Source organism: Syngnathus floridae, chromosome 2 (genome assembly GCF_059516105.1).
Source record: "Syngnathus floridae isolate MCC-2025c chromosome 2, RoL_Sflo_1.0, whole genome shotgun sequence".
NCBI lineage: Eukaryota > Metazoa > Chordata > Actinopteri > Syngnathiformes > Syngnathidae > Syngnathus > Syngnathus floridae.
The window spans coordinates 14,221,246-14,243,853 of NC_142414.1; the positions used below are offsets into that span (position 1 = coordinate 14,221,246).

At 41.8% G+C, this 22,608-nt stretch overlaps 4 protein-coding genes across 7 annotated transcripts; 1 reads left to right on the forward strand and 3 right to left on the reverse strand.

The window, feature by feature from the left end:
• Positions 1-93: 93 nt before the first annotated feature.
• lamtor5 (late endosomal/lysosomal adaptor, MAPK and MTOR activator 5) lies at positions 94-1,725 on the reverse strand. Its single transcript, XM_088369387.1, has 4 exons — positions 1,569-1,725; positions 1,414-1,475; positions 737-854; positions 94-318 (listed from the first exon to the last, which is right to left on the reverse strand). Exons 1-4 carry the CDS (start codon positions 1,601-1,603, stop codon positions 258-260), a joined length of 276 nt encoding a protein of 91 aa, XP_088225513.1. The 5' UTR covers positions 1,604-1,725; the 3' UTR covers positions 94-257.
• Positions 1,726-3,389: 1,664 nt separating this feature from the next.
• prok1 (prokineticin 1) lies at positions 3,390-5,955 on the forward strand. Its single transcript, XM_088357710.1, has 3 exons — positions 3,390-3,632; positions 4,916-5,041; positions 5,543-5,955. Exons 1-3 carry the CDS (start codon positions 3,558-3,560, stop codon positions 5,663-5,665), a joined length of 324 nt encoding a protein of 107 aa, XP_088213836.1. The 5' UTR covers positions 3,390-3,557; the 3' UTR covers positions 5,666-5,955.
• A 305-nt stretch (positions 5,956-6,260) lies between these two features.
• Positions 6,261-9,218, reverse strand: LOC148401997 (uncharacterized). 2 transcript variants are annotated; one of them, XM_088357674.1, is made up of 6 exons: positions 8,933-9,218; positions 8,555-8,866; positions 8,189-8,297; positions 7,959-8,068; positions 7,480-7,526; positions 6,261-7,377 (listed from the first exon to the last, which is right to left on the reverse strand). In XM_088357674.1, exons 1-6 carry the CDS (start codon positions 9,072-9,074, stop codon positions 7,267-7,269), a joined length of 831 nt encoding a protein of 276 aa, XP_088213800.1. In that variant the 5' UTR covers positions 9,075-9,218; the 3' UTR covers positions 6,261-7,266. The 2 variants fall into 2 exon arrangements, with proteins under 2 accessions (XP_088213800.1, XP_088213792.1); XM_088357666.1 differs by having other exon boundaries at positions 7,959-8,071.
• A 68-nt stretch (positions 9,219-9,286) lies between these two features.
• Positions 9,287-22,263, reverse strand: LOC148401998 (zinc finger protein 335-like). 3 transcript variants are annotated; one of them, XM_088357248.1, is made up of 29 exons: positions 22,043-22,263; positions 21,819-21,985; positions 20,088-20,281; positions 19,535-19,814; positions 19,364-19,429; positions 18,214-19,287; positions 17,866-18,069; positions 17,492-17,656; positions 16,970-17,231; positions 16,603-16,780; positions 16,407-16,519; positions 15,963-15,981; positions 15,732-15,851; positions 15,517-15,593; positions 15,086-15,246; positions 14,765-14,988; positions 14,581-14,680; positions 14,215-14,303; positions 13,873-14,132; positions 13,195-13,297; positions 12,914-13,111; positions 12,511-12,653; positions 12,107-12,249; positions 11,915-12,012; positions 11,763-11,849; positions 11,596-11,679; positions 11,461-11,520; positions 11,040-11,133; positions 9,287-10,385 (listed from the first exon to the last, which is right to left on the reverse strand). In XM_088357248.1, exons 2-29 carry the CDS (start codon positions 21,832-21,834, stop codon positions 10,207-10,209), a joined length of 4,791 nt encoding a protein of 1,596 aa, XP_088213374.1. In that variant the 5' UTR covers positions 21,835-21,985; positions 22,043-22,263; the 3' UTR covers positions 9,287-10,206. The 3 variants fall into 3 exon arrangements, with proteins under 3 accessions (XP_088213374.1, XP_088213391.1, XP_088213382.1); XM_088357265.1 differs by having other exon boundaries at positions 21,313-21,985; XM_088357256.1 differs by lacking the exon at positions 21,819-21,985 and having other exon boundaries at positions 22,043-22,262.
• Between the last annotated feature and the right edge of the window lie 345 nt (positions 22,264-22,608).

A 22,608-nucleotide genomic window follows, 5' to 3' on the forward strand; every position in this document is an offset into this window, starting at 1 on the left:
TATACTTGTATATTGTGTATATCTTCTTAACTATGATATGCAGACACAGACTGCACGTTCAGTATACCTAAGTTCCTAAAATGACTCAAAAGATGACACACATCATCAAGTTTATTTTGAAAGTATATGCATCTTTGTTCATAGATGCAGCTTTTGTACATATCCTTAAACAATTACAGACTGACACACTTGGTCAAAGACAAACATGATTGGGACATACAAATATTGCAGTATTTTCTGTACATCTCAGATTGCTTTCAGGAGGAAATCTTGTGAACGGCAACTGTGACACTCCCATGACTCCTCACCAAAATGTTGCTGAAAATCATAGAGGGAGAAACCACAATGCTTTATTTATTCTTTAATTGTCCTGGTAACACATAAAATAAAGAATGTGGATATTAACACTTTAGTCTAAATGTGTTATTTCCTAAAGGACCACCAAAGGAATGAAACAAAATAAAAATGGAAACACTGATCAAAATTCTGCTCTTGGGGCAACATAAATGTTATTGATTCATTATTATATTAAAAAAACACAGAAGCTGACTTTCCAAAATAGCAAACGTCACTGGAAGTTTAGGGAGCTTCCCGCTAGGTGGCAGCATAGCCACACAAACTAAATTCAAACCAATATTGACGTTGTTATTCCGCCACATCCTGTAAAATATAATATTCAATCTTTTGTGTAATTTAATTCAGACAGATTAACAAAATTGGGGTCAGCGGCACTCACCCAGAGTCAGACTCCAGGCACACGGTGGGCGTGTCCGTGGGGTCTCTTGTCAGTGCAGCGGCCTGTTTGGCCAAAACGGACACTACGCCCCCCTGCTCATCCGACAGCGATCCGCGGCCTGTTTGGAGGTCAAGGAACAACGACAAATGTCAGCAACACACATCAGACAGCATTAAAGCTTACACATATCACAAAAAGGCCCTCATACTTATTAAAGGATGTTTTCCCTTCACATAAATTATTATACTGAAATAGGTTTCACATACTTTCAACTTTCATATTAATTGAAATTCTAACACACTTGTAAATTGTTCTCAAACTATTCGATTTAGTTCACTCTCATACACAACTAAAATACTCTATGCTAACACTGATAAATTGTTCTCAAATTACTCAATTTAGTTCACTCATACGCAACTAAAATACTCTCACGCAGGCGCGAGCGTGCACACAAACACACAAATACACACTACTGATTTTTTCCCCCCTGCAGGAATTAAAAAGTTGCCAATTTTAGAGAATAATAATGTTTATTATGTGTGCGGTAGAGAATTTTAATTTTGCTGGCAATTTACCGTGGACAAATGGAGAGCTGGAGCCGAAAAAAATCGTGGAGATCTGAAACCAATTTTTGAACTGAACCAGGAAAAGTTGTCTAAACATGAAAGTTGACTTACATGCCAGGTTGTGTCCTTGCTCGTCCGTACAAAGAACCCCGACCACTGCTGGATTCTTCATGCTGCGAACCAAGCGACGAAAGAGGAAACAAATCGAGATTTTCTTGCGTAAACACTAAACATACAAAGTTAAACAATGACTATTAATCTCTTACGTGTCGTCAAGATGTTGTTCCAATGTTGACTCCATCCGCAATAAGGCTATGAAAAGGAATATTGACCAGAATGAGAAAACTAGTAGGTGTTGTGATGCTTTTCCGGTATTGAATCAGCTGACTCTACACGTGATCACAGCTACGACTCGGCACAAGGGCCTAAAAGTTAAGAAACGCGTTTTGGCAAACAGCGGACAAAATTAATCTGATGGTTTGGAAGTGTAAGGGTTACTATTCTTTTAACAACAAGACATACATTATACAAATATGAGAGTGGCAAAAGTACTTACACTCGACATTAAAGTATAAGTACATAAATAAATGGTAAAAGCACAAGAATTGATTTTGACTCCCTTAAAGATGAAAAGGTACAAATATTTCCCTATAAAAGTAGAAAGTATCAAAAAATACTCTCATTTATCACCAATCTCTTCATTCGTGGTATTTGGGCTTTCTCTGGTGGTATGCAAAAGAATTATTTAATTAAAAAATACATTTAAAAGATGAATATAGTCAAACATCAGCTGTAAACACAACCTGCTTAAACACTTTTTGAAATAAATTCAGTCCTTTTTACTTTTTTGATATGGAGCATTTTATAATTCAGTTATATTTGTTTTTAAAGTACAATACATCTATTTTTAATGTTCAACAATTTGTTTGTTTGTTTGTTTGTTTGTTTGTTTGTTTGTTTGTTTGTTTGTTTGTTTGTTTGTTTGTTTGTTTGTTTGTTTGTTTGTTTGTTTGTTTGTTTGTTTGTTTGTTATAATGCTGTATTTTGAAGATTTTGAAGTTTCTTGGGGGGGCATTACTTGGTGCAAAGTTTGAGCACCACTGTTCTAAGACGTCAGCATGAGAATGTCAAACTATTGCTCACATGAGGCCTCGCATTGATCATATGGTATTGCCTTAATGTGATGGGCATAAACCGAGAGCGTTTTGTTTGTATAGTGTAATGTTGATTGATTATGAGGGCGAGTCAGCCTTAAGACCCCGCTCTTCCTCAGTGGCGGCGCTGCTGACGGAGCAGAAATGACTCGATATGATTATGTGGCTGGTACATTGAAGGAATCCATCAGCGGCACTGCGGCAGGCTCGCATCCTAATAATACTCACAAAAGCTATACACTCAATCAAAAGGTGACACACACACACACACAGACACACACACAAACACACTTCATCAATGACATAGAGTTGTTTATCTGGCCACATCTCAACAACATTAGATCATTCAAAAGAGTCAAACCCCAAGTGTAGATCTGACCCATAGTTTTGTGATTTCCCCTGGCTCAAAGGTATTTGAACAACTAACCTTTTTTGATAAATCACATCTTGAAGGTACAATCACAGTGCTGCACAATTTACAATCTGACACTTTCCTAGTGGTGTGCCATTGAAGTCTAACATACATTTTATAAATTTTGCTTTATTTGCTCAACTAAATAGCATCATGACCAAAACAAAATCAGTGAGAAAAATTCTCTTAAATGTTGACAATTAACGGAACAAATTTCAGCTCACTGAACAATTGGTAGTCAGATTATTTTACCTATTCATTTCATTTAATTTTTGTTTTAATAAAAATGAACACAATAAGAATGTAAATGAGGTTTAGTAGAATAAATGGCTAAAGAATGTAATTACAAAAGTGTCCACACCCTTACAAATGGGCTGTGGCTGTGTTTAGAGTTAACCAATTACATTCAAACTTTAGTTAGAACGGAGTGGGCACACGCCTGTCTCAATTTAACAAGTCTCTCACAGAAATAGATGTTTGGAAAACTCAAAAACAGAGGAACCTCTGTCCGTCAATGCATGGATTCCTGTCTGTGAGCATCTGATGAGGTGGCCGTGGGGGTACCTCACACACTGAGTGGGCGGGAGGTAAGCTGAGGTGAGGTGAGGGAGCCCGAGTGGATAAAGAGAGGAGCCGGGAGACGCACCCAAGTGACTGCTGGAAAGCTTCATAAGAGGAACCATTTCATCATGAGCTTCCAAGTGGTGCTGCTGTCCTTCCTCCTGGCATCTGTGAGCTGGTCCAAAGGAGCTGTCATCACAGGAGTGAGTTATTTATATATATATATATATGGTATATGTGCATATATTTTCCATTTAATTTCTTTTTGGAAGTCATTTTTGCACAATTGTAATAATTCAAACAATAACAATGAAATATATTCTTGGGTAATATTTATCAAACATTTGTTACCTCCAAAAGAATGTCCCGGTACAAAGTTTCATGATTTGAAACATGTTTGCTGTAGATGGTAATTTCAGTTTTGCAATATATGGGGGATTTTTCTAATTGTCTAATATAGTGAAAAGAAAAGCAAATGCACCTTATTTACTGCAGCTTACTGGGTGACTTAAAGCACTCTTCTTCATTTGTCTCCCCATGACTGTATTATACTGCCGCCCTAGTGGCAAAGTTGCACACACCTGAAGGGGCAGCAATGAATTATTCATCATCTACAAACTAATCTAATCTTTTTACCTTCTCTTACATTTTCATTTAGTACATATAATACTTTAGAGTTAACATATGTCTATTTATTTATTTATTTATTTATTTATTTATTTATTTATTTATTTATTTATTTATTTATTTATTTGTTTGTTTGTTCTGCAATGAATGTTGAAGGAAGCCAGAGTAACCATTGCTCACCACACTAACCATGAATCCACCCGAATTAGTGAATTATTGGGTACATTTGTCAAGCAATCCTGGTTTCATTTCCATTGACAGGTATATGCTGTGCTGCATTGGTGCAAATGTGTCAATATTAATACGGCGAAGCCACCCTGCAAATAAAGTTTATCCATTCCAATTTATTTGATCCGCTTCAATACAAATAGATGATGTGCCATGTGCCAATGCAATAGATGCCTACATGCACAGTCACACGTCTTGTTCTATTAAATGAAAAGTGATTACGCATGACAGCGTGGAGACCACATCCTCATCTTCCTTTACGTCCACCGGAGGTAAGGATATCCTGGCTAGAGTTAATAGCCGCTTGTAAATAGATCAGAGCGATGAAACCATACAAAATGCGCGTGGGTGCAATTCAACTAAAGCATCTTACATCATAGGTCAGGGAGAGCAGTCCGTTTGGCATTTTCCTCTTGTCACAACCCAGTTCCATAAACAGGGGTGCACATAAAAAAATGCAGGATGCAAGAATCCTAGCCTGAAATGCACACTTAGAACTGTGCTTTCAGTCGAAAAAGATAACCTAAATTAGGATGGCTGCCCTCTGGATTCACCCGTGAGGGGCATGATAGGTAAAGCGCGATATACGTGATTAACATCTGTGGTGTGACTGAGTTGTGTCTCCCTCCAGGCTTGTGAGCGAGACATGCAATGTGGCCTGGGTCTGTGCTGTGCCGTCAGTCTGTGGTTGAGGGGCCTGAGGATGTGCATCCCGAGGGGTACCGAAGGCGATCTATGCCACCCGCTGAGCCACAAGGTGGGACACGCAGACAGTCATGTCATGTAAGGAAGGTATTTATTGAGCGCTGTGGCCTACATCATTCAAACAGCAACGTCAGGTATTTACAGTCAGGGGTATGAGAAATACGGGCTGTAACTCTAGCTAGTCTATTTGGGATAGGCCAAAAGTTAAGCTCAAAGCTATTCATACCCCGGCCCAGGGATATGAAGAATTTCGGGCCTCACTGTATGTATGTGGTGTATGTATGTATACTGTATACGGATTATTCAATCAATTTGAAAAAGAAACTTGCATATATTTTTTCAATTTTGTAAATTACACTGGTCCATATTTATAATTGCAGTGTCTTAATCAGATGATTCTGAATCCACCCTCTTTTTTCTCACATCGGATTTTTATCACCGTCATATATCATTTTTATTTGTTTAAGTCAATGAAAACATAAGGCCAGCAGACAAATTATAATGCTTTTCTTCTCACATTTTATCTCTTGGATTCATTTTTGCACTCATGCAGGTGCCCTTTTTTGGCAAAAGGCAGCACCACACGTGCCCCTGCCTCCCCCACTTGGTGTGCACCCGCTACGCCGGAAGCAAGTACAGATGCACTGAAGACTACAAGAACATAGACTTTCAATAAAAGGGCCAGAGGATCCTTTTCAAGACTTTTGGGGACGAAAAACACATCCTGCCGACTCTTTACGTATATACTAGCAGCGTTGGGCAAAGTACCACCTGTCTGTCCATTTTGCAAATGTAAATGGTATTGATGTCAGTTGCACAACACATTTGACTTGTCTTAATTGTAGTCATGCACTTCATGCCTCAAGGAGCCATAGAAGCCACGTCAGACACATTCAAGGTTTTGTGACTCATTAAAGTATTTGTTGTACTGTATGTTGCTAATTTATCACAGGACTGTACACTGATCTTGCCAATAAAAGATGAAATGATATACTAGCCCTCACTGTATTACATTATTTGAAGGCTAAAAAAAGTTGTTCTTCCTTTTGATGGCTAACATATATCAAACATACTATTGAAAAAGAAATTTAAAATGAGCTCTTTTTAGTATGATTTTTTTTTTAATAAGCTGTGTTTCTCAAAAGCCATTGACAGGAAGAAAAAAAAGAATTGAGCTATATGACTCAGCAAAAATGTCTTCAAGCTATTTGCTCTGATTTAAGGTAAGCCTGACACGAAAAGCTTATCATCAGAAAAAGACAATATCAACATTTTTCTTTTTATTTTATAGCTAGATTTGTTCTTGATCAGTTAGCATAGCGTCAATCACCCATAAATGCTACAAAACTGTGACGAAAATCACTCAAATATACATCAAAACAATGATCCTGTAAACCACTTGAGGCTAGGAACAGTCCCTCGGTTTTTGTCGTGAATGTCATACAGTGTGTCAGATTTTATCAGTGAAGTGGGAGCAAAACATGATCTTTATCTGGCTTGTCATTGTTCCACTCAAATGTCACAGACGTGACACTCAATCCACTATTAAATCTATTGGATTTTTGAAAAACAGGCAAAAGCTTGGACTAAGAATAAAATATCGAGCGGCTTTCTCGTAGCCAGTAACCAGACTCAAAGAAGAAAAAAGATGACATGATAACAGAGCTTAGATTGTAAAAAGGTCTCATGGTGAACAATAAGCACACAAATTAATTCTTTAGTCTTTAAACTGGAATTAGCCTGCTAAAGTCAATAAATCCAAAAGATTAAAAAAAAGTTATTTCAGAGATCAACTGAAATAAAACATTGGTAACCGGAAAACATCCCTGAAAACTAACAATAACATCTTCACATCAAAAATGTTTTGCATGGTGGATGGCAGTTATTATAGAATGGTAAACATTGGGATTTTGAAGCCATATTAATTAATTTAAATAATTAATATTAATTTGTTTTTAAACAACTCATTTGGGGGGAAAATGTTAATTTAATGCAACAATTTACTCTTGTTGCGTACTCTTTTTGAACGTTATCACAAACTAACACTGATGATGCTATTAGCTAAAGATAATTGTCACTAATACTGGTGATCAATTCGCCACACCTTTATAGCAATTATTTTTTCAAATGGTCAGGGCACAATAAAAATGACTTGGGTGTTTAATTTCCCCATTTGGTGGGTTGGTACACAGAATCTTGGATACAAATACAATCAAAAGTCAATTTTATATAGAATATGTAAATTCCTAACGTTGACCCTTGCGGTTGCAAGCACATTCACCGGTGGACAGCGAGTACGGAATACTCTACCACACCAGCATCAGGTGCTCCCATGGCGTACAGCTCACTTGGGAAGTCTACTGTCGTGTAGATGACGTCAGACGTCTCCTATAAGCGCAAACAATGTGTTTGTTACAAGTTCTCTTTTTTTTTAATTTAAAGGGAGAAAAGACTGAGTCAGAGGGGTCGTGTTCCTCTTTTAACACCTACTATGGCGTCTTCTTTGGATGACTCAGGTGGAGCTTTTGCACACTTGCCTACAATGAAACCAGTGGATTAATTCAGGGGAGAAAACTAATGTTGATTGATCTAAATTTATTACAGTGGGCAGCATGGTGTTTGAGCGGTCAACAAATTTTGGGCTAGGCCTTCCTGTGTGAAGGTTGCATGTTGTTCCCATCTGTTGAGTGTTTTTCCACTCATAAAAATAAACAATGTAAGCATGTTGGCTTCAGTGAGGATGGAAAAGAAAAGATTGGTTTGATTGATTGCGTGAACTATTATATGATTGACTGGCAATCGGCCCAATGAGTGTCTATATTTGTCCTGGCATTGGCTGGCTTGATCAAACTGGTTGGTGATTAGTGACCAGTCAAAATGGTAATTATTATTATTATTATTATTATTATTATTATTATTATTATTATTATTATTATTATTATTATTATTATAACAAATGAAAAGCTTACCCAAGTGTTTGGATTTGGTCTTGCTTCTGAAGCAAAGCGCTCCGATCACTGAGGCAACAACAACAATCATAATGATGGCAGCGAGGGTGGCAAAAGTCCAAATGGTTCTGCTTCTAAAAGGGACAAAGCTTTAGAGCCATGCGAACCACTAAACAGATCCTACCACTCCATGTGATGATTCTGTCAGTAGTGACAGAAGGTCCGAAAACCGTCACTGTAGTTGTGCATACATGAAATGGTCACTGGTCACTTGTGCCACTTGAGTCCCGATCAACTCCGGGCTCTCGGTTATGGTCTGCAACGGAATCCGGTACTGGTTGTCCTGGTCAGCTGAGGTTCCTGACAAAAATATGAAAATATAGCTCCTCAGTGTGTGCAAAAGGGTCGAGGGCTCCTGGCATCAATTTACAACTGTCCAACAGCTCGCCATTGCTTTACTTTTTTTTCTTTTTAAGAAAAAAATCCTTTAAGGATATCCACAACAAGCTTTTCTTGATGTTCAGGTCAGGTGGAAGTTGATCATTTTCTGCCATATGAAATCAGCTTTTGTCTAGTCATCACGAAAAAGTCTATAGTTGTGTGAAGGGAAAGCTTACCAATGACATAAAACCACTGATCCGCGTAAATGTAGGTGGGAGCGCCCAGCAGCACACATCTGTAGTAGCCTTCATCTGCCGTCTGTGCCTGAGCCACTTTGAACTCAATCCAGCTGTTTGTCTCCGTGAAGCTCACTCTTCCTCTCAGGAAGTCGGCGGTGTAGCCTGTACTGTCCAGAAGGGTTTGACACCCGTTTGAAAACACCTTGCAGCACGACTTGACATATCCTCTGTAAAGTGGCGGGAACTCAAGTCTCAGGTAAATGTCATCAAACTCTTGTACCATCTGCAGGCCGATGCATCCAGAAACATCTGGGGAACAAATATCATTAGTCAAGAAGCAGAGAACAACAGAACATAATAAGTGTCGTGCCTCACCTAAAGAAAGAAGGATCAGAAACTGCAGCTTCATTTTAAATCTCATATCATGAGAACACTTTGGGCTTTTTCCTCTTCTCGTTTGTCCTTGCAAACAGAAAAAAGCAAGTTCTCCATTTAGTTTAGCTGCACAGAATGACATTGACTTCCCATTTTAGCATTTAGACAGACTTAAAGGCGACATGGACTTTTTAGTGTCGTATTCAAACTCTTGTGCCTCTCAACACATTTTAAACACACATGAACGTTTTAGAAATAGTTTGGCAAAAGTATGACACAGCTAAAGCAACATAAATTATTTTTCCTCCCGCATACCAATTTATTTTTCCATAAAAACAAATAAAGAGACCCGTATAGGCAATATCAACCTTTTTTAATACATCTAATCTTAAGGAGAACGAAAATGTCAGTGCTTGAAATAAGGATTTATGGCGAGAAGTGACCCCAACACAGGAAGCCCAATATGTGGCGAGCTGCCTTCAAAACTAATGCAAGGACCATAAAAGCAAATTAGGTGTGCTGTAATTCATCAATTTTGACTAAAGAATGTCGCAGTTTTTTGTAAACATCTGGGAACTTTTTATTCATCTTGCTTAAAACGGTTCTTTTATTAGTAGCTACCACATTGCTATACGGTAGACTACAATACTGTACAGAGCTTATTAAAAACTTATAATTGCCCAATCATAGCAATAGGGAAGGTTGATCAAACCAGTTTATCAGAAAAAATGACATGAATGAAAAAGAAAATGTACAGCTCTGTGAAGAAACTATAATAGACAACTAAAAAATGATCTGTTTCTCTGATTTTACTATTTTTAATTACGAACCATTAACATAATTCTCCAAATTTAAATATGAATGTTATTTGTAGAAAATGAAAAAAATGAAACATGATTAAAAGATTAAAATGTCCAGTGCTTATTTTGGTCTTATTTTTTTTTCCCCCAGAATTATTTCTCAAATAGATGTTACATATATAAACCAATATTTTTTTCATTTTTTTTTTTTGGTGTTAGCATGTATCTTATTTAAAACTTGAGATTTACCAGAAGAAAAAAAACCAACAAAAGTCAAAGCTATGTACAACATTTTCTATTAACATCTTTTTGGCATTCTAAAAACGAAGAAACTTAAATAGACAAGACACTTTTCTCTCCCAAAAAGACATTCATAAACTGCCCTGTATACTTTGCAAATCCTTGGGGCAACAATGCGGCGCTCAAAAAATGCAGACAAACTGCATGAACAAGCAGATAGGTGGCACGGCAGATCTACTCTACAGTGAAAGCGATAATGTCATAGTGGACGCCCTGCTGCTGCTGCTGCGGCGGCGGTGGCTGCTGCTGCTGCTCCTGTTCCTGCTGAAGTTGCGCCATCTGCTCAGGCGTAGCTTCCGTTGTGTAAACCTCCTGAACCTGCGCCTCCGCTATCACTGCCGCGTCGGCTACCGCTGCAACAGACAAATGGAGTTTGGATTTGCTCATGTCACTGTGCTTGGACAGTAAGGTCCTTTTTTTAGGTGGTTAAAGTTTGGGAATCACCGATGAAGGTCAAGAAGTCAAAACATCAAGCCGTCTGTTTTGTGAAATCGAGGGGAAACTTTTCAATTCCCTTATTTGAAACATAAAATTGGGGTCAAATTGATTTCATTTGAGATTAAAGTTTTACAAATTAAAGATCTACTGGATCACATCATATGAAATTTAAAAAAATGTTGACGATGGAGCAATTTTATGTTTTATTTGAAGTTTCTAAAAGAGGCAGTTGAGGAGTTTCTGCACTCCAAGTGAAGAAAATGAATGTCATAATTTTGATTTGAATGCTTTTTTTTTTTACCCTGTGTCATTTCAACTTTAGCTTGTAAAGCACCATTCGTTTTCATCAGTTTACTTATTCTTCATAATTTATAGTTAGCCGCTGGAGCAACTTTGTACGAAAAAAGCCGCTGATGTTAATCTTTGCATGCATTTGTAATGTTAGCCAGGAATGTCCTATTCTTGTCACTTTTTTGCGTGTTTGAATGTAACATTAGCAGTCACCATGTTGTGACTCACGCTGCACATCTTAGAATAAATCAATAAATCTGTCAAATCAGAGTGCAGACCTGTGACAGCAGAGTGGGCGGCGGTCTCTAGAGCCTGCTGTTCTGACGCAGCAGCGGGCAGGTACTGGATTGGATTGTCGGTGCTGACCGCCATCTAAAAAGAAAGAAGTGGAAGGAAGAATTGCTGTTTTAGTGAAAAACACAAAACCTCAAGAATATTGTTGAGATATTTAATAAAAAATTAATTACAAAAATCACCACGATGATGTGTTTGGCACAGTTTTTAAACCCCTGATGTCGTGGAAGTGGGCCTAGTGGCTGGGTATGTTATGCATGACCCACCCGGACATTCAAGATTGGAATTGGAACACTGGTCCCCTGAGTCCAGAGGCATCCAATTGCATGATAATCCATTCCAAAGAGAGTCAAGAGTAACTACTTGGAAATCTAAACAAAGCCGAGCCCAGCTTTATGGCATCACCTGTTGCTCCTGTAGAAAGCCTTCTTCATGCTCGTACTGGATGATCTGTCCATCTGGTATCTGACGGACATTAGCAGCAGATGAGTCTCGCGAGCATCAGGCACAGCCCTCGGGTCAAGCGAGACATGCGCTCACCTGGATGTGATTGCCTTCTGCGAGCACGACGTACTCCTGCGGGATTAAGTGCTGCACGCCATCCTGGGAGATGATGTACTGCACCTAAAGACGGTGAGCGCAAGTTGGTTCTGAGTATGATAGTTTGGTAGTCATCCAAGTCAAGCAAAAGATCTCCAGCTCCTCACCTCGGTGACCTGATTGTCTCCAGTCATGAGGTGCTGGACCGTCTGTCCGTCAATGGTTGTGATCTGCTGGATATATGTGGTCTCCTCCTGATGGAGGCAAACAAGGATGTTATCATACGTGTAGCTTCGCGTGAACGCGAGGGTTGCACTACCTGGTCAGTTAGGGACTGATCTTGGGCCACGATGATGTGCTCTTGACCCAGAGCCTGCAGCTGATCTGTGCTGATGACTGCCTGGTGGGCATGCAAGGCTGTAATACACAAGGTACATGTAACCCAAAAGTGAGCTTTGAATGTGATGTATGCAAATAGTTTTGTGTTGATGCATCAAGTGTGGTGTTTTACACTGCAGCGTGGCCAGCGCCTCCTCGTCGCCATTGACTACGATGGTCTGCTGGGACACGGCACCCCGGCTTTTGCGCGTGCTGGCCTGTTTCTGGTTGTGGACACGCTCCTTGTGGAACTTGAGGTGGCCGTTGCGATTGAAGCTGGAAAAGCATGTGCTCGTCAGACCACAAATATACACTGCGGCTGGGCGATCATTTGACTTTAATCGATTCATTCAAATTTATTTGGAAGTCAGATTTCTAGATCTGGGGTTTTAGATACACCCCAGATAATAATGGAACAGAAGCAGGATATACTTTCTTGGGTTGGTCGCCAGTCAATGGCAAGGTAGAAACTGTCTAAATTGAAATCATTCATTTCATTCATAGAAAAACAAAAAAGGTTTTGTCTTTTGTTCCTACCTCTGTCCACAAAGTGTACAAGAAAATGGCTTCTCGTTGGTGTGTGTCAGCAGGTGTCTGCGCAGGTCCTTCCTGTTCTTGGAGGCAAAGCTGCAGTTGAGGCACTTGTGAGGTCGCAAGTACGAGTGCAGCTCCATGTGAGCCTGAAGAAAGGAAAAAAAAATCATTTTACAGTTACCCAAACTGTAGAAGGAACCTTATCTGATGTCAACTCCAAACTTCCAAAGCTTAACTTCTCATGGCAGTTTACGAGAAACTCTTTGGAACTTTGCAAGAACGTTTCAAGCCCTCAGCAGCTTGACTTGCAAGTGATCCAAGTTCAGACTCACCCAAGTTTGTCCAAGTGTAGCTGCCATGCCATACAACATCTACTACTGTTAACCATGCGGCTTTCTGTACCTACCTTAACCTCGGGCCAGGAGCTTGAGGTGAAGTCACAGTCATGGCACCTGAAGGTGTTGGTATCCACGTGCGCCCGCTTGTGGTTTTCCATGTCCGAGCGGCAGTGGAAAGACTCCGTGCATATGCGACAGGAGAACCTCTTGCCGCTGACACAGGGTGAGCTTGTCGCAGAAGGAGATGAGGGTGCTTCGCTGCTGAGCTGAAAGTGAAACAAAACGCGACACCGTTTCACTGTGAACCTGTCTTTTTGAAAAAATTAAAATAAAATAATAGTAATATTACCTCCACCTGCAAAACACCGTCAGGCAAACCAGAAGCTAGGTAGAACTTGTCACTCTTCAGGCTCTGTTCCTCAGATTCCTGAACCTGATCGGTGTTCTCATTACTGGGGAAAAAAAATTATTAGAAAATGTATTTAGCATATTACAAAAAAGATGTAACCTAAATTTACTGTCACCGCTCATTGGTTAGTGTTCAGAGCTTAAGCACATGGCAGAAGAACTAATTAATGTTTGGCTTTTGGACCATTGGTCCCTTTATCTCAAATTCCAGGGCCGAATTTTGGGACCAATACGTCCCTGGTTGTTAACTATTTTCAGGTCAAAAAGCTTTCCCATTCAAGTCATTTGAGAGATTTTCAGCCTTCCTTCACAGGGCTCCAATGTGTCAATATTGATGTGAAGATTTTCGATCTAGGGTGTCGCTGCAAATTTGAAGGTAACTTTGCTAGCAAGCTCGCGTCTGGTAACATGTAGTCAGTGTTACTGTTGTACCCACATTTTGTAGCTGTAAAGTTTTTGCACTTGTGAAAGAATGTAAGAGTCTTGGAAATGAGTTAAGGATTTAAAAAAAAATAAAGGTAGAGAAAAATTGTTTTCTCTACCTTTTTCTCCACAGAAAAAAAATTCACAAAGCCATGCCCGAAAAGACACAAAAAGTCATTTGAAATCATTCCTTCACCTGCACTCAGAGCTTTGGACTTCTTCGGTCACCTGCTCCACCACATTGAACTCCCCTTCATCCGTGTAGGTTTCCATGCCGATCTGAGCGATTTCTTCCGTCTCTGCCTCATAGGCCTCCTGCAAAACGGTGTCACCGTTCTCAGACACGTGGACTGTGACAACTTTGTGGGCCTGACCCGATGCCGCCGAAATAGCGCTCCACGTTTCTTTCTCGAGAGCTTTGACATCTGTGCTGCCATCGGCCTTGAGCACCGTCACCTGGGGAGCACAATCAATGTCATGATGGTTGAAGGATTATTAAGGTCACAAGTACCGTTGCTATTTGAGCAGTGTCACCAACTTGTAAGGCGTCTCCGACCAGTTCCCGGGCGTTGCTCATATTTAGCAGCAGGCTCAGGGCATTCTGGGCAGAGAGCTCACCAGATTCAGCTGGGGAAGACGCAAATACTTCTTTCAGTTTTTTTCTTCAAGTACGGTGCACCATATGAAGTTACTCAGTTTGTCCAATGCTGAGCAGATTTAACCCTCCTGTTTTGTTGCAGGTCAAATTCAGATTCTATACAGTGGACAACCCCATAGTTGGTGTTCGACAGATTTTTTTTTTCAATATTTTTAAATGAGGTAACACGGGAAAAGAGATTATGGCTGTTTCAGAAAAACAAGTAAAAGAAGAGGTTCAATATTGTGCAATGCCAATGTGTCTAACCATGTTCATAGATGATGGTGGTGTTTCCCAGTGCATCCTGGGATACTGACGCATTTCCCATCCCCTGAATAGCTTCAAGAGCTGCAGGGTCCACTGAAACCTGACAGATGTAAAAACAGAAGAGCATGGTTGCCTGTTTCCCTCATGCCTGAAAATCTGATTCAAAGCGGCCATGTGGACTCACAATGCCGTTTGGCACGACTTGAGCGCCGCCCTCGTCTTGCTCTTTTTGCTCCTCTACGTGCTGCAGGGCATAAAAAGGCTTGCGACGTGGCTTGGTCTCAGTTGCCGGGTGAGCGATAGACCACTCCTCGAAAGCTTCCGGATGGCGACACTGCACGTGGAGCCGCAGATTTTTGCGATGTTTGGTCCCAAAGTGACACATAGTGCAGGCAAAGGGCTTGTCTCCTACACAAAAACATATTTACAGAGCAGCCGAAACGAAGAACCCTGCCGGTCCAAGTGCCCAAAAACCAATGGTCTGTTTACATCTAATCAAACTGACCTGTATGTTTAATAGCCAGGTGGGACACGAGGAAGTCCTCTTTGGAGGTAGTGTATTTACAGTGCTCGCACTTGTAGGGTCGATCACTGGTGTGGGAGAGCTGGTGGTTCAGCAGCAGCTTCTTGTTGGCACAAGTGTAGTCACAGTATTCACACTTGAAACTGATGAAAACGCAACACGCACGGTTAGTCCTGACACACTGAGCAAAACGTATCTAGGAGTCGTTCATGAGCTTGGAAATAAAAAGAAGTATGAAAAAAAAGGTGTTTTTTAGAAGGGGAAAAACAAGTGACATTTAAAGTTTTGAATGGCAGTGTATATGTGAAATACAGTTCTAAATTGACAAATGTCTAGGACCTAGACTGGCTGAACTATTTGAAAATAAGGAGTTATACTTTTGATCACACTATGAATACAAAAAGAATACTGACGTGCTGTTGCCCACGCTCTGAAGGTGCGTTAGGAGGTGCATTTTGAATGTGTAACGCTTCTTGAAGGATTTGCCACACTGAAAGATCACAAAAAGAAACAGATCACATTTTTAAGACAGGACAATAAAAAGCTGAGCAGTCCCTCAAAGGGCACTACAATACTTTTCCACCATTGGCGTGCTAATATGCCATGATGGCATTTGGGCTCGGCGGACCTTATCACACATGTGAGGCTTCTCTGTGCTGTGGGTCTTCATGTGCTGAGTCAGCCTTTTCTGCATGGGGTAAACTTTGTGACACATAGGACACGGGAACTCTGTTACCGTCACCACCGTCTAAAAGGCAAAACACATTTTTGGGAATAGTTGATTTAGTAAGATAATTTCACACAATGTGTGGACAGACAGTGAAGACACAACTTTTTAAATTGAATTGCCAAAACTTACCACATCTGTCTTTTTTTTCCTGGTGGGTGTAAAAATAAATACAGTTAGAAACTGTCAAAACATATATTCATGTAGTATAGTCAAAACCAGGGTTGGGCAAAGACTCCATTGGATTTTTTAAACAGACAGCTGATCCCAAAAATGAAAGACAAATGTTTATTACAAAACTAAGTCATTTCCCATTTTGAAATATAATTAATGAACCAATTGTTGAACAAACTAAATCTGATTGTTTCCTACATTGGGCTGCCAACCACTCCAGGGTGTAATGAATTTTAATTACTAACCAGTTTTAGAGGGAAAATTGGAAAAATAAAAAAGAACAATAAGAAATAAAAAAGGAAAAATAACAAAATGAATGCAACAATTACTACAGAATTCTTGAGAACGTAACTACTTGACTACTTTGCCAACCTCTGGTGCACACTGGCCGGTGAGACTTACTTCTCTTTGTCGTGAACCGCGGCGTGACGAATGACATCTTTCCGGTAAACACTGGAGTACTCGCACTTCTCACACTTGAACGGCTTCGTACCCTCGTGGTTGAACATGTGTTCCTGCAAAACACATACACGCGTACCCGACATTACACTCACGAACGCAAGCTGAAGGGCACGCGTGTGATAGAACGCCTTTGGACCTTGAGCGAGGACCAGCGCTTGCAGCGGTAGTTGCACTGGAGGCATTTAAAGCGCTCTGGTTCGTTGCCCTCATGGGAGTCCACGTGGAAGCGCAGATCTTCCTGCGTGAGAAAGCGCGAGCCGCAGATCCAGCAGCTGTGAGGTCTCAGGAGCGGCTTGAGGGATTTGTAGTACCGACTGAAAGAGGAAACTTGGCATTACTAGGCATATCCAATTTAGTATGCCCGCCCTAGCACTAAGGGCTCTTGTCCATCGTTTGACCTCCTGTCCGTTCTTTAACCTAATATTTCTCCTTGCAGAGAAAACGAGAAGAACCCTTGAACCTAGAAAGATGACGTGCAGCTAAAAATGAAGAAAGACATTTACTTGCGACTCAAATGCTTCTTGTATTTCTTGCGGAGAAAGCACTTTGAGGGGCGTCCTCGTTTCCTCTGAAAGAACTCTTCCTGCGGAGAGTTGGACGAGGGGTCTTTGTTCTCCGAGTCCGACTGGCTCACCACCACCTCCACCTCTTCGTCCCTGTCGGCCGCCAGAGCGCTGCTGTCGTTGTCCAAGCCCGAGGAGCTCGCCTGGTCTGCTGCGCTGGCGTCGGAATTCACTCTTGGCTTTTTCGCTAAACTCTCTGCCTCTGTAGAGAGGAACAAATACACAGGTGGGTCACACTAGGCAGAGAATGGGACTCCACCAGCAAGGCTAGACTGAAACAATAGTCAATCTTGGCTCAAGCTAATGAAAGACTTGACAAATGACTGGATTAACCCAAAGTAATGTCTAGTTTGCTTGTAATTGCGTGGGCACTGGGGCTTGACTTGACTTTTTTGCCATAGAACTTCGAGAAAAGTTACTCACACCAGTGCTTTAATGATCTTTGGGAAAGGGACCACCCACCTTGGCTGTCGTCATCTTCTTCCAGGATGTTGTATTTCCTTGGACGGCCAACTTTACGCTGAGGACGACCTTGAGAGGAGGAAGAGATCGGAGGAGTGTATTTTTTCAAAATGGCAGGTAGTCTTCCGTGGCAGTCCTCTTCAGCTGGGTTGTAGTTACTGTCCTCTGAGGAACAGATTAGCAGAGATGAGATTAGAGATAAGCGCCTTTTTTATGACCACAATTATCAGGAAGATCAAGATCCTAAGAAAATACAGGTAGACATAACAGTCACACTCCAAAAAGCATTGCAAAACATTCGATTTTTCATTTAAAAAAAATATTTTAGCAAGCCGTCTATACTCTTTGAGACGGCTGTAACTGTTAACACTGACCTTCAGAATCATCAATAGCACCAGCGTCTGGAATCTGGTCTTCCTGGTCGTCATCCTCTTGATCTTGATGAGATGCGGATACCTTCGCCTGCATTTCTCTCCTCTCCGCCGCCACATCCTCCTTCTTCCCTTGGTCTGCCTGCTGAGTAGCCGCCGTGGCGCTTTTGGGAGGCCGGCCACGTTTGCGCTTTGTTTGCAAACCCCCTTAACACACAACAGGGGTCATCAATTCAAACTTTATATGAGGATTATAACATACACCACACCTAAATATCAGTCTTTTACGTTCACCGCGCCTTTGGCTGACATTGGCCCTCACATAACATCTTTTTAACCATGCTGACCTACCTGAAGGTTTGAAGTGTTTTTCCCGCATGTGGTTAATCAGCGTGTCTTTGGAGACGCTCTTGTACGGACACATTTTGCACTTGTACTGCTGTACAATCACAACTTCCATCATCTCCTCCAGCTCAGCCAGGTTGGGCGGCCGGTCTCCGGAGCCTTCAGCCACGGCTGTCGCGTTCTCTCGCTGGCCCAGGGCGGCTTCCACCTGCCGAGGGTCGTCCCGGCTGGCTGAGCACCTTGGCGCAACATCTGGCTTGTAGTTGGCCGTGTAGGTGCCGCTGCTGCTGATGTAGAGACTCAGCTGGCTCTGGCTGCACTCCGCCACCTCTGGGACCCCCCCTGAATCTGCCGTGTCTGCCACAGGGTGGTCTGACGAGGAGCTGTCCTCAGTATAGAGGGACGCATCGGGGCCATTGCTGTTCTCCGTATAACAGGAGTGCTGGGGTTGCTGCTGTGGCTGATCGGGATCTTGAGTCCGCTCGTCGTCGTCGTCATCACGTGCCCGGTAACGGGAACACTCGGGTTGCTCAGAATCGGCAGCAGCGGTGTACTGCCGGCTCATCTGCGTCCTGTGATCCGCGCTGCTGTCGATGTAGGCGCGCGAGTGATGCGGCCGCTCTCCGTCGTCCACAGTGCACAAATAGCGGGCACTGCACTCCACCACGTAGTTGCCCCGGCTGGTGGGGTTTGAATCCGCCCTGCTACATTCAACGTATCCGGGCAGGTCTTGGTCACTGTTGTCGCCACTGTAGTCGGGGAAGCCCGACTGGGAGCGCGTCTGGTCGGGTTCTTCAGAACACTCCGCGTAGGAAGGGGAGGACTCCCCTGTTTGGTCTGGACCATCTGCACCGCAGTCCAGGTACTGGGATGGGTGAGAGTGTTGGGGCTGATCAGGATGACTGCTGCTGTCTTCTGGGTAGCCAGAGTGTCCCGGCTGGTCGTCGGGCTGGTCGGGCTCAGGGCTCCTCTGCATGTCTCCCTGGTCCAGACATGTGGACGTGGGACCCTCGGAGAGTGCCTCGGTGGCTATTCGACCAGACAAGACCGAGGAGGACATGTGGGCTACCATCGGAGCACCTAAAGGAGACACAGATGTGAACACCAGATAGACTAACTGCTGCGCCAAATTATTCACACACAACATTTTCAGGACCTTGTAGTATGAGATATTGCGTTGGTTCTGCATCTCTGTCTTCTGCACTGGTTACGGCTATGCACCCTATTGGAAAGAGGAGTGAAAATAAAACATATTTGCTTTTGCCAGCAATCCAATCAAAACAAGTTATGTTGTCTGTTTGGCGGCAAGATAGGAACGTGGAGATACCATTCAAGATGTCAGGGCCAATGGTGGACTCAATGATCTTGTCAATGGCTGAGCCCAGGTCAGATGAGGTAGAGGCAGTGGAGTCGGACACCATCATGGCTCCTTCAGACGCGGCGGCGCTGGAATGAACAAGCACTTGGGCCGACTCGGACACCAGCACCGACTGAGTCACAGTGGACACGCTGGAAACGCTGGTGGACTGGGCAACCGAAGAAGAATCTGGGAGGTGAACGGAGGACACTCGGACGTCCGTGCTGGAGCTTGTCTCCGGGATGAAGACCTTGGAGGATAGAGGTGATGTCATCACTTAGTAAGCTCAACATTCATAGGAGACGTGTTTATTTTTTAAGCAAAAGGATTCTTGTTTTTAAACAGCGTACTTTAACGTCTATTTTGTTGTCCCCTAAGTTAAGTTAGGTTTTTGTGTAGTGACCCCACTTCCCCGTTTGTTTATCACTTTTGATCATTTCTTTTTGGCTTTCACGACTAGTTATTGGACATGCAGCACATCAACCTTTTCCTAACGCATTAAACATTACTTGCAATATCTTACCACAAGTCCCTCGGAGCTCTGTCCTACATGACAGTCCGACTCGGGTGGTTGAGCGTGAGAGGAAGCAGCGTCGCTGCTGTCAGCTGACATGGCCTCCGACGACTCCATGCCCATCCCGCTTTCCGACGGCTCCTCCATGCCAGCGGGGCCTGCATCACTACTGCTTTCCACCTCATTCTCCTCAGAATCCATCACTATTAGTTTGAATGAGTGAAAATATTAGAAACTGTCAATCTGAAGCTATTTAGGATTAACTGTATATTAAATAAATTGCTCATAAATGTGATGTGATGATCAAACTAACTACACCAACTAATAATAAACTAATAACACTCAAAGTGTATGTTCTCACGCTTTTATTGGTAACATCTTAGAAGCATTCATAGTGCGCAGTTGTGAAAGGTATGCGAGTCCGAGGCTAATGACCGCCTCAGGAGCAAATCACTCAGGAGTCAGTTATCCTAAAATTCACTCAGTGTGATGAGATTGGTTAAAGCTGCCTTGGCCTTCAAACATCACTTTAAGAAATCCAGTACAGTACGTATAAGTACAGTTTAGATGAATGAGCTTTGTATGTATGTAATATTTGCTATTTAATTTGTAAACAAATTATTTTAACAAAATTTGTATTTGACTTATGCGGAAGAGGATTAGGGCCAGTGAAGAAAAAAAAAGTGGGTCCCAGGATTCTGACTATTTTTTCCCTCAGAATTCTGACTAAAATGAGATTTCCACATTTGAAGACAGAATTCTGACTTTAAAGTGAGAATTCCCACTTTCTGACTTTCAAGTCAGAATCAGAATTCTGACTTAAACGGGGGAATTCTGACTTTATTAGAATTCTGACTTTAGGATTCTCACTTAAAGGTCAAACTCTGAGAACAAAGTCAGAATTCTAAAGTCAGAATCAAGTGAGAATTCCCACTTTCCGAATTTAAAGTCAGAATTCTGACTTGATTCTCAGAATTCTGACTTTAAAGTGGGAATTCTCACTTTAAAGTGGGAATTCTGAGGGGAAAAAAAAGTCAGAATTCTGTGACCCACTTTTTTTTCCTCACTGGCTCTAATCCTCTTCCATAGACTCACATGCAATGCATTTGATGTGCAATCTTATTAGTAGTAGCAATTCGTTTTCAGCTTAAATTTTAATGCAGTGTTCATTTTCAACCTGTGCATAATGTTACAGTCATTTATAATATTAAATACTTCTTATTAAGGATAAAACCTGAGTGGTTTGGTTAAAGACTTTGGCCAACCACTCTACTACAGTTGAATGTTGATCATGAAGGTGGTACTTGGAGAGCCAAGGATTTGCTTTCTCGGTGGTACTTAGTGTAAACCTTGGAAGACTACTGGGTTGCATGTTTGTCACCGTAGTTCACTGGTCATTTAAGCACAACGATAGATATTGAGCATGAGCTTCACTGCAAATGTTAATAATTTCCGAATCTCTGAGATATTTTCACAAATCAGGCAATAAGAACGTCACAAATTAATTATAGAAAGCCTGGTGGGGTTTTAACAACAAACGTGGCTTGATTTCCTTGTCTTTAAGATTTGGTTAGCATTAACCTCATACACCATTTACAGATAATGTTGGTCAAACATTATACAATAAAGCCAAAGTCTGTTGAAAGGTTGCCGGACAAACAAACATATTTAGCGGTCCCGACAAAGTCGACATATAGGTCGTAAAAACATGTAGTGAAAACAAAAACGGGAGTCCTGTACTTGAGTACTTTAGCATGCAGTAGCTAATGGCCTAGCTGCCCTTGATCCTGCCTGCGCCGCGTCGCCATTTTCCAACAGGCGATAGTCTTTTTACATCAGGCATTCTCGGAAGCTCATCTGGGGACCTCGAGGGCCTCAAGCTGCGCCAGACCGCCCAAACGCTCTCCCTGAACAAAATAAAAATACGTAACCTACCCAGCAATTGGCTGTTATATTTTTCTTACCGTGTATTTGGGAGTGGATACGTGTCCTTTAGCGTAGCGGCGCTAAATAGTACAGGCATCGGTAAGACGTAATTGTAGCTTCTTTCTAGTCGGGCGCTAAGAGAATCTCCTCGCTTCCTGTTCCTGTGGCCAAGTCTTATTTCTTGTTTTGATAAACCAATTCGTTCTACAGACGTGCCGGCAAATTCAGGCAATTGTTGGCTACTCGTAGTCTAACTGTTTTGATATCATTTGATGAGTATTAAGTGTGATATTCGGAATAAACGACCGGACTATTCTTTTAGTCCAAGGCGTAGCACGCCTTTTTACGCGGAGGAATATTTGCTGTTTTGCAGATATCTACCCTACCAGACAGATATCGCAGTTGAGGCTCACAGATCTAATTTTAGAAAATAAATCCAAACATTTGCAAGCAGTCGTTTGCACGAGTACCTATGTTCAGAATTTGTCAATTCTGTTTTGTCATTCAAGCGGCATAAAAAATGGATGGATGTTAGGGCACATAAACAGCAGACTGGTCACCAATGATATACAACAGATATGCATGCCACCACCCAATTAAAGTG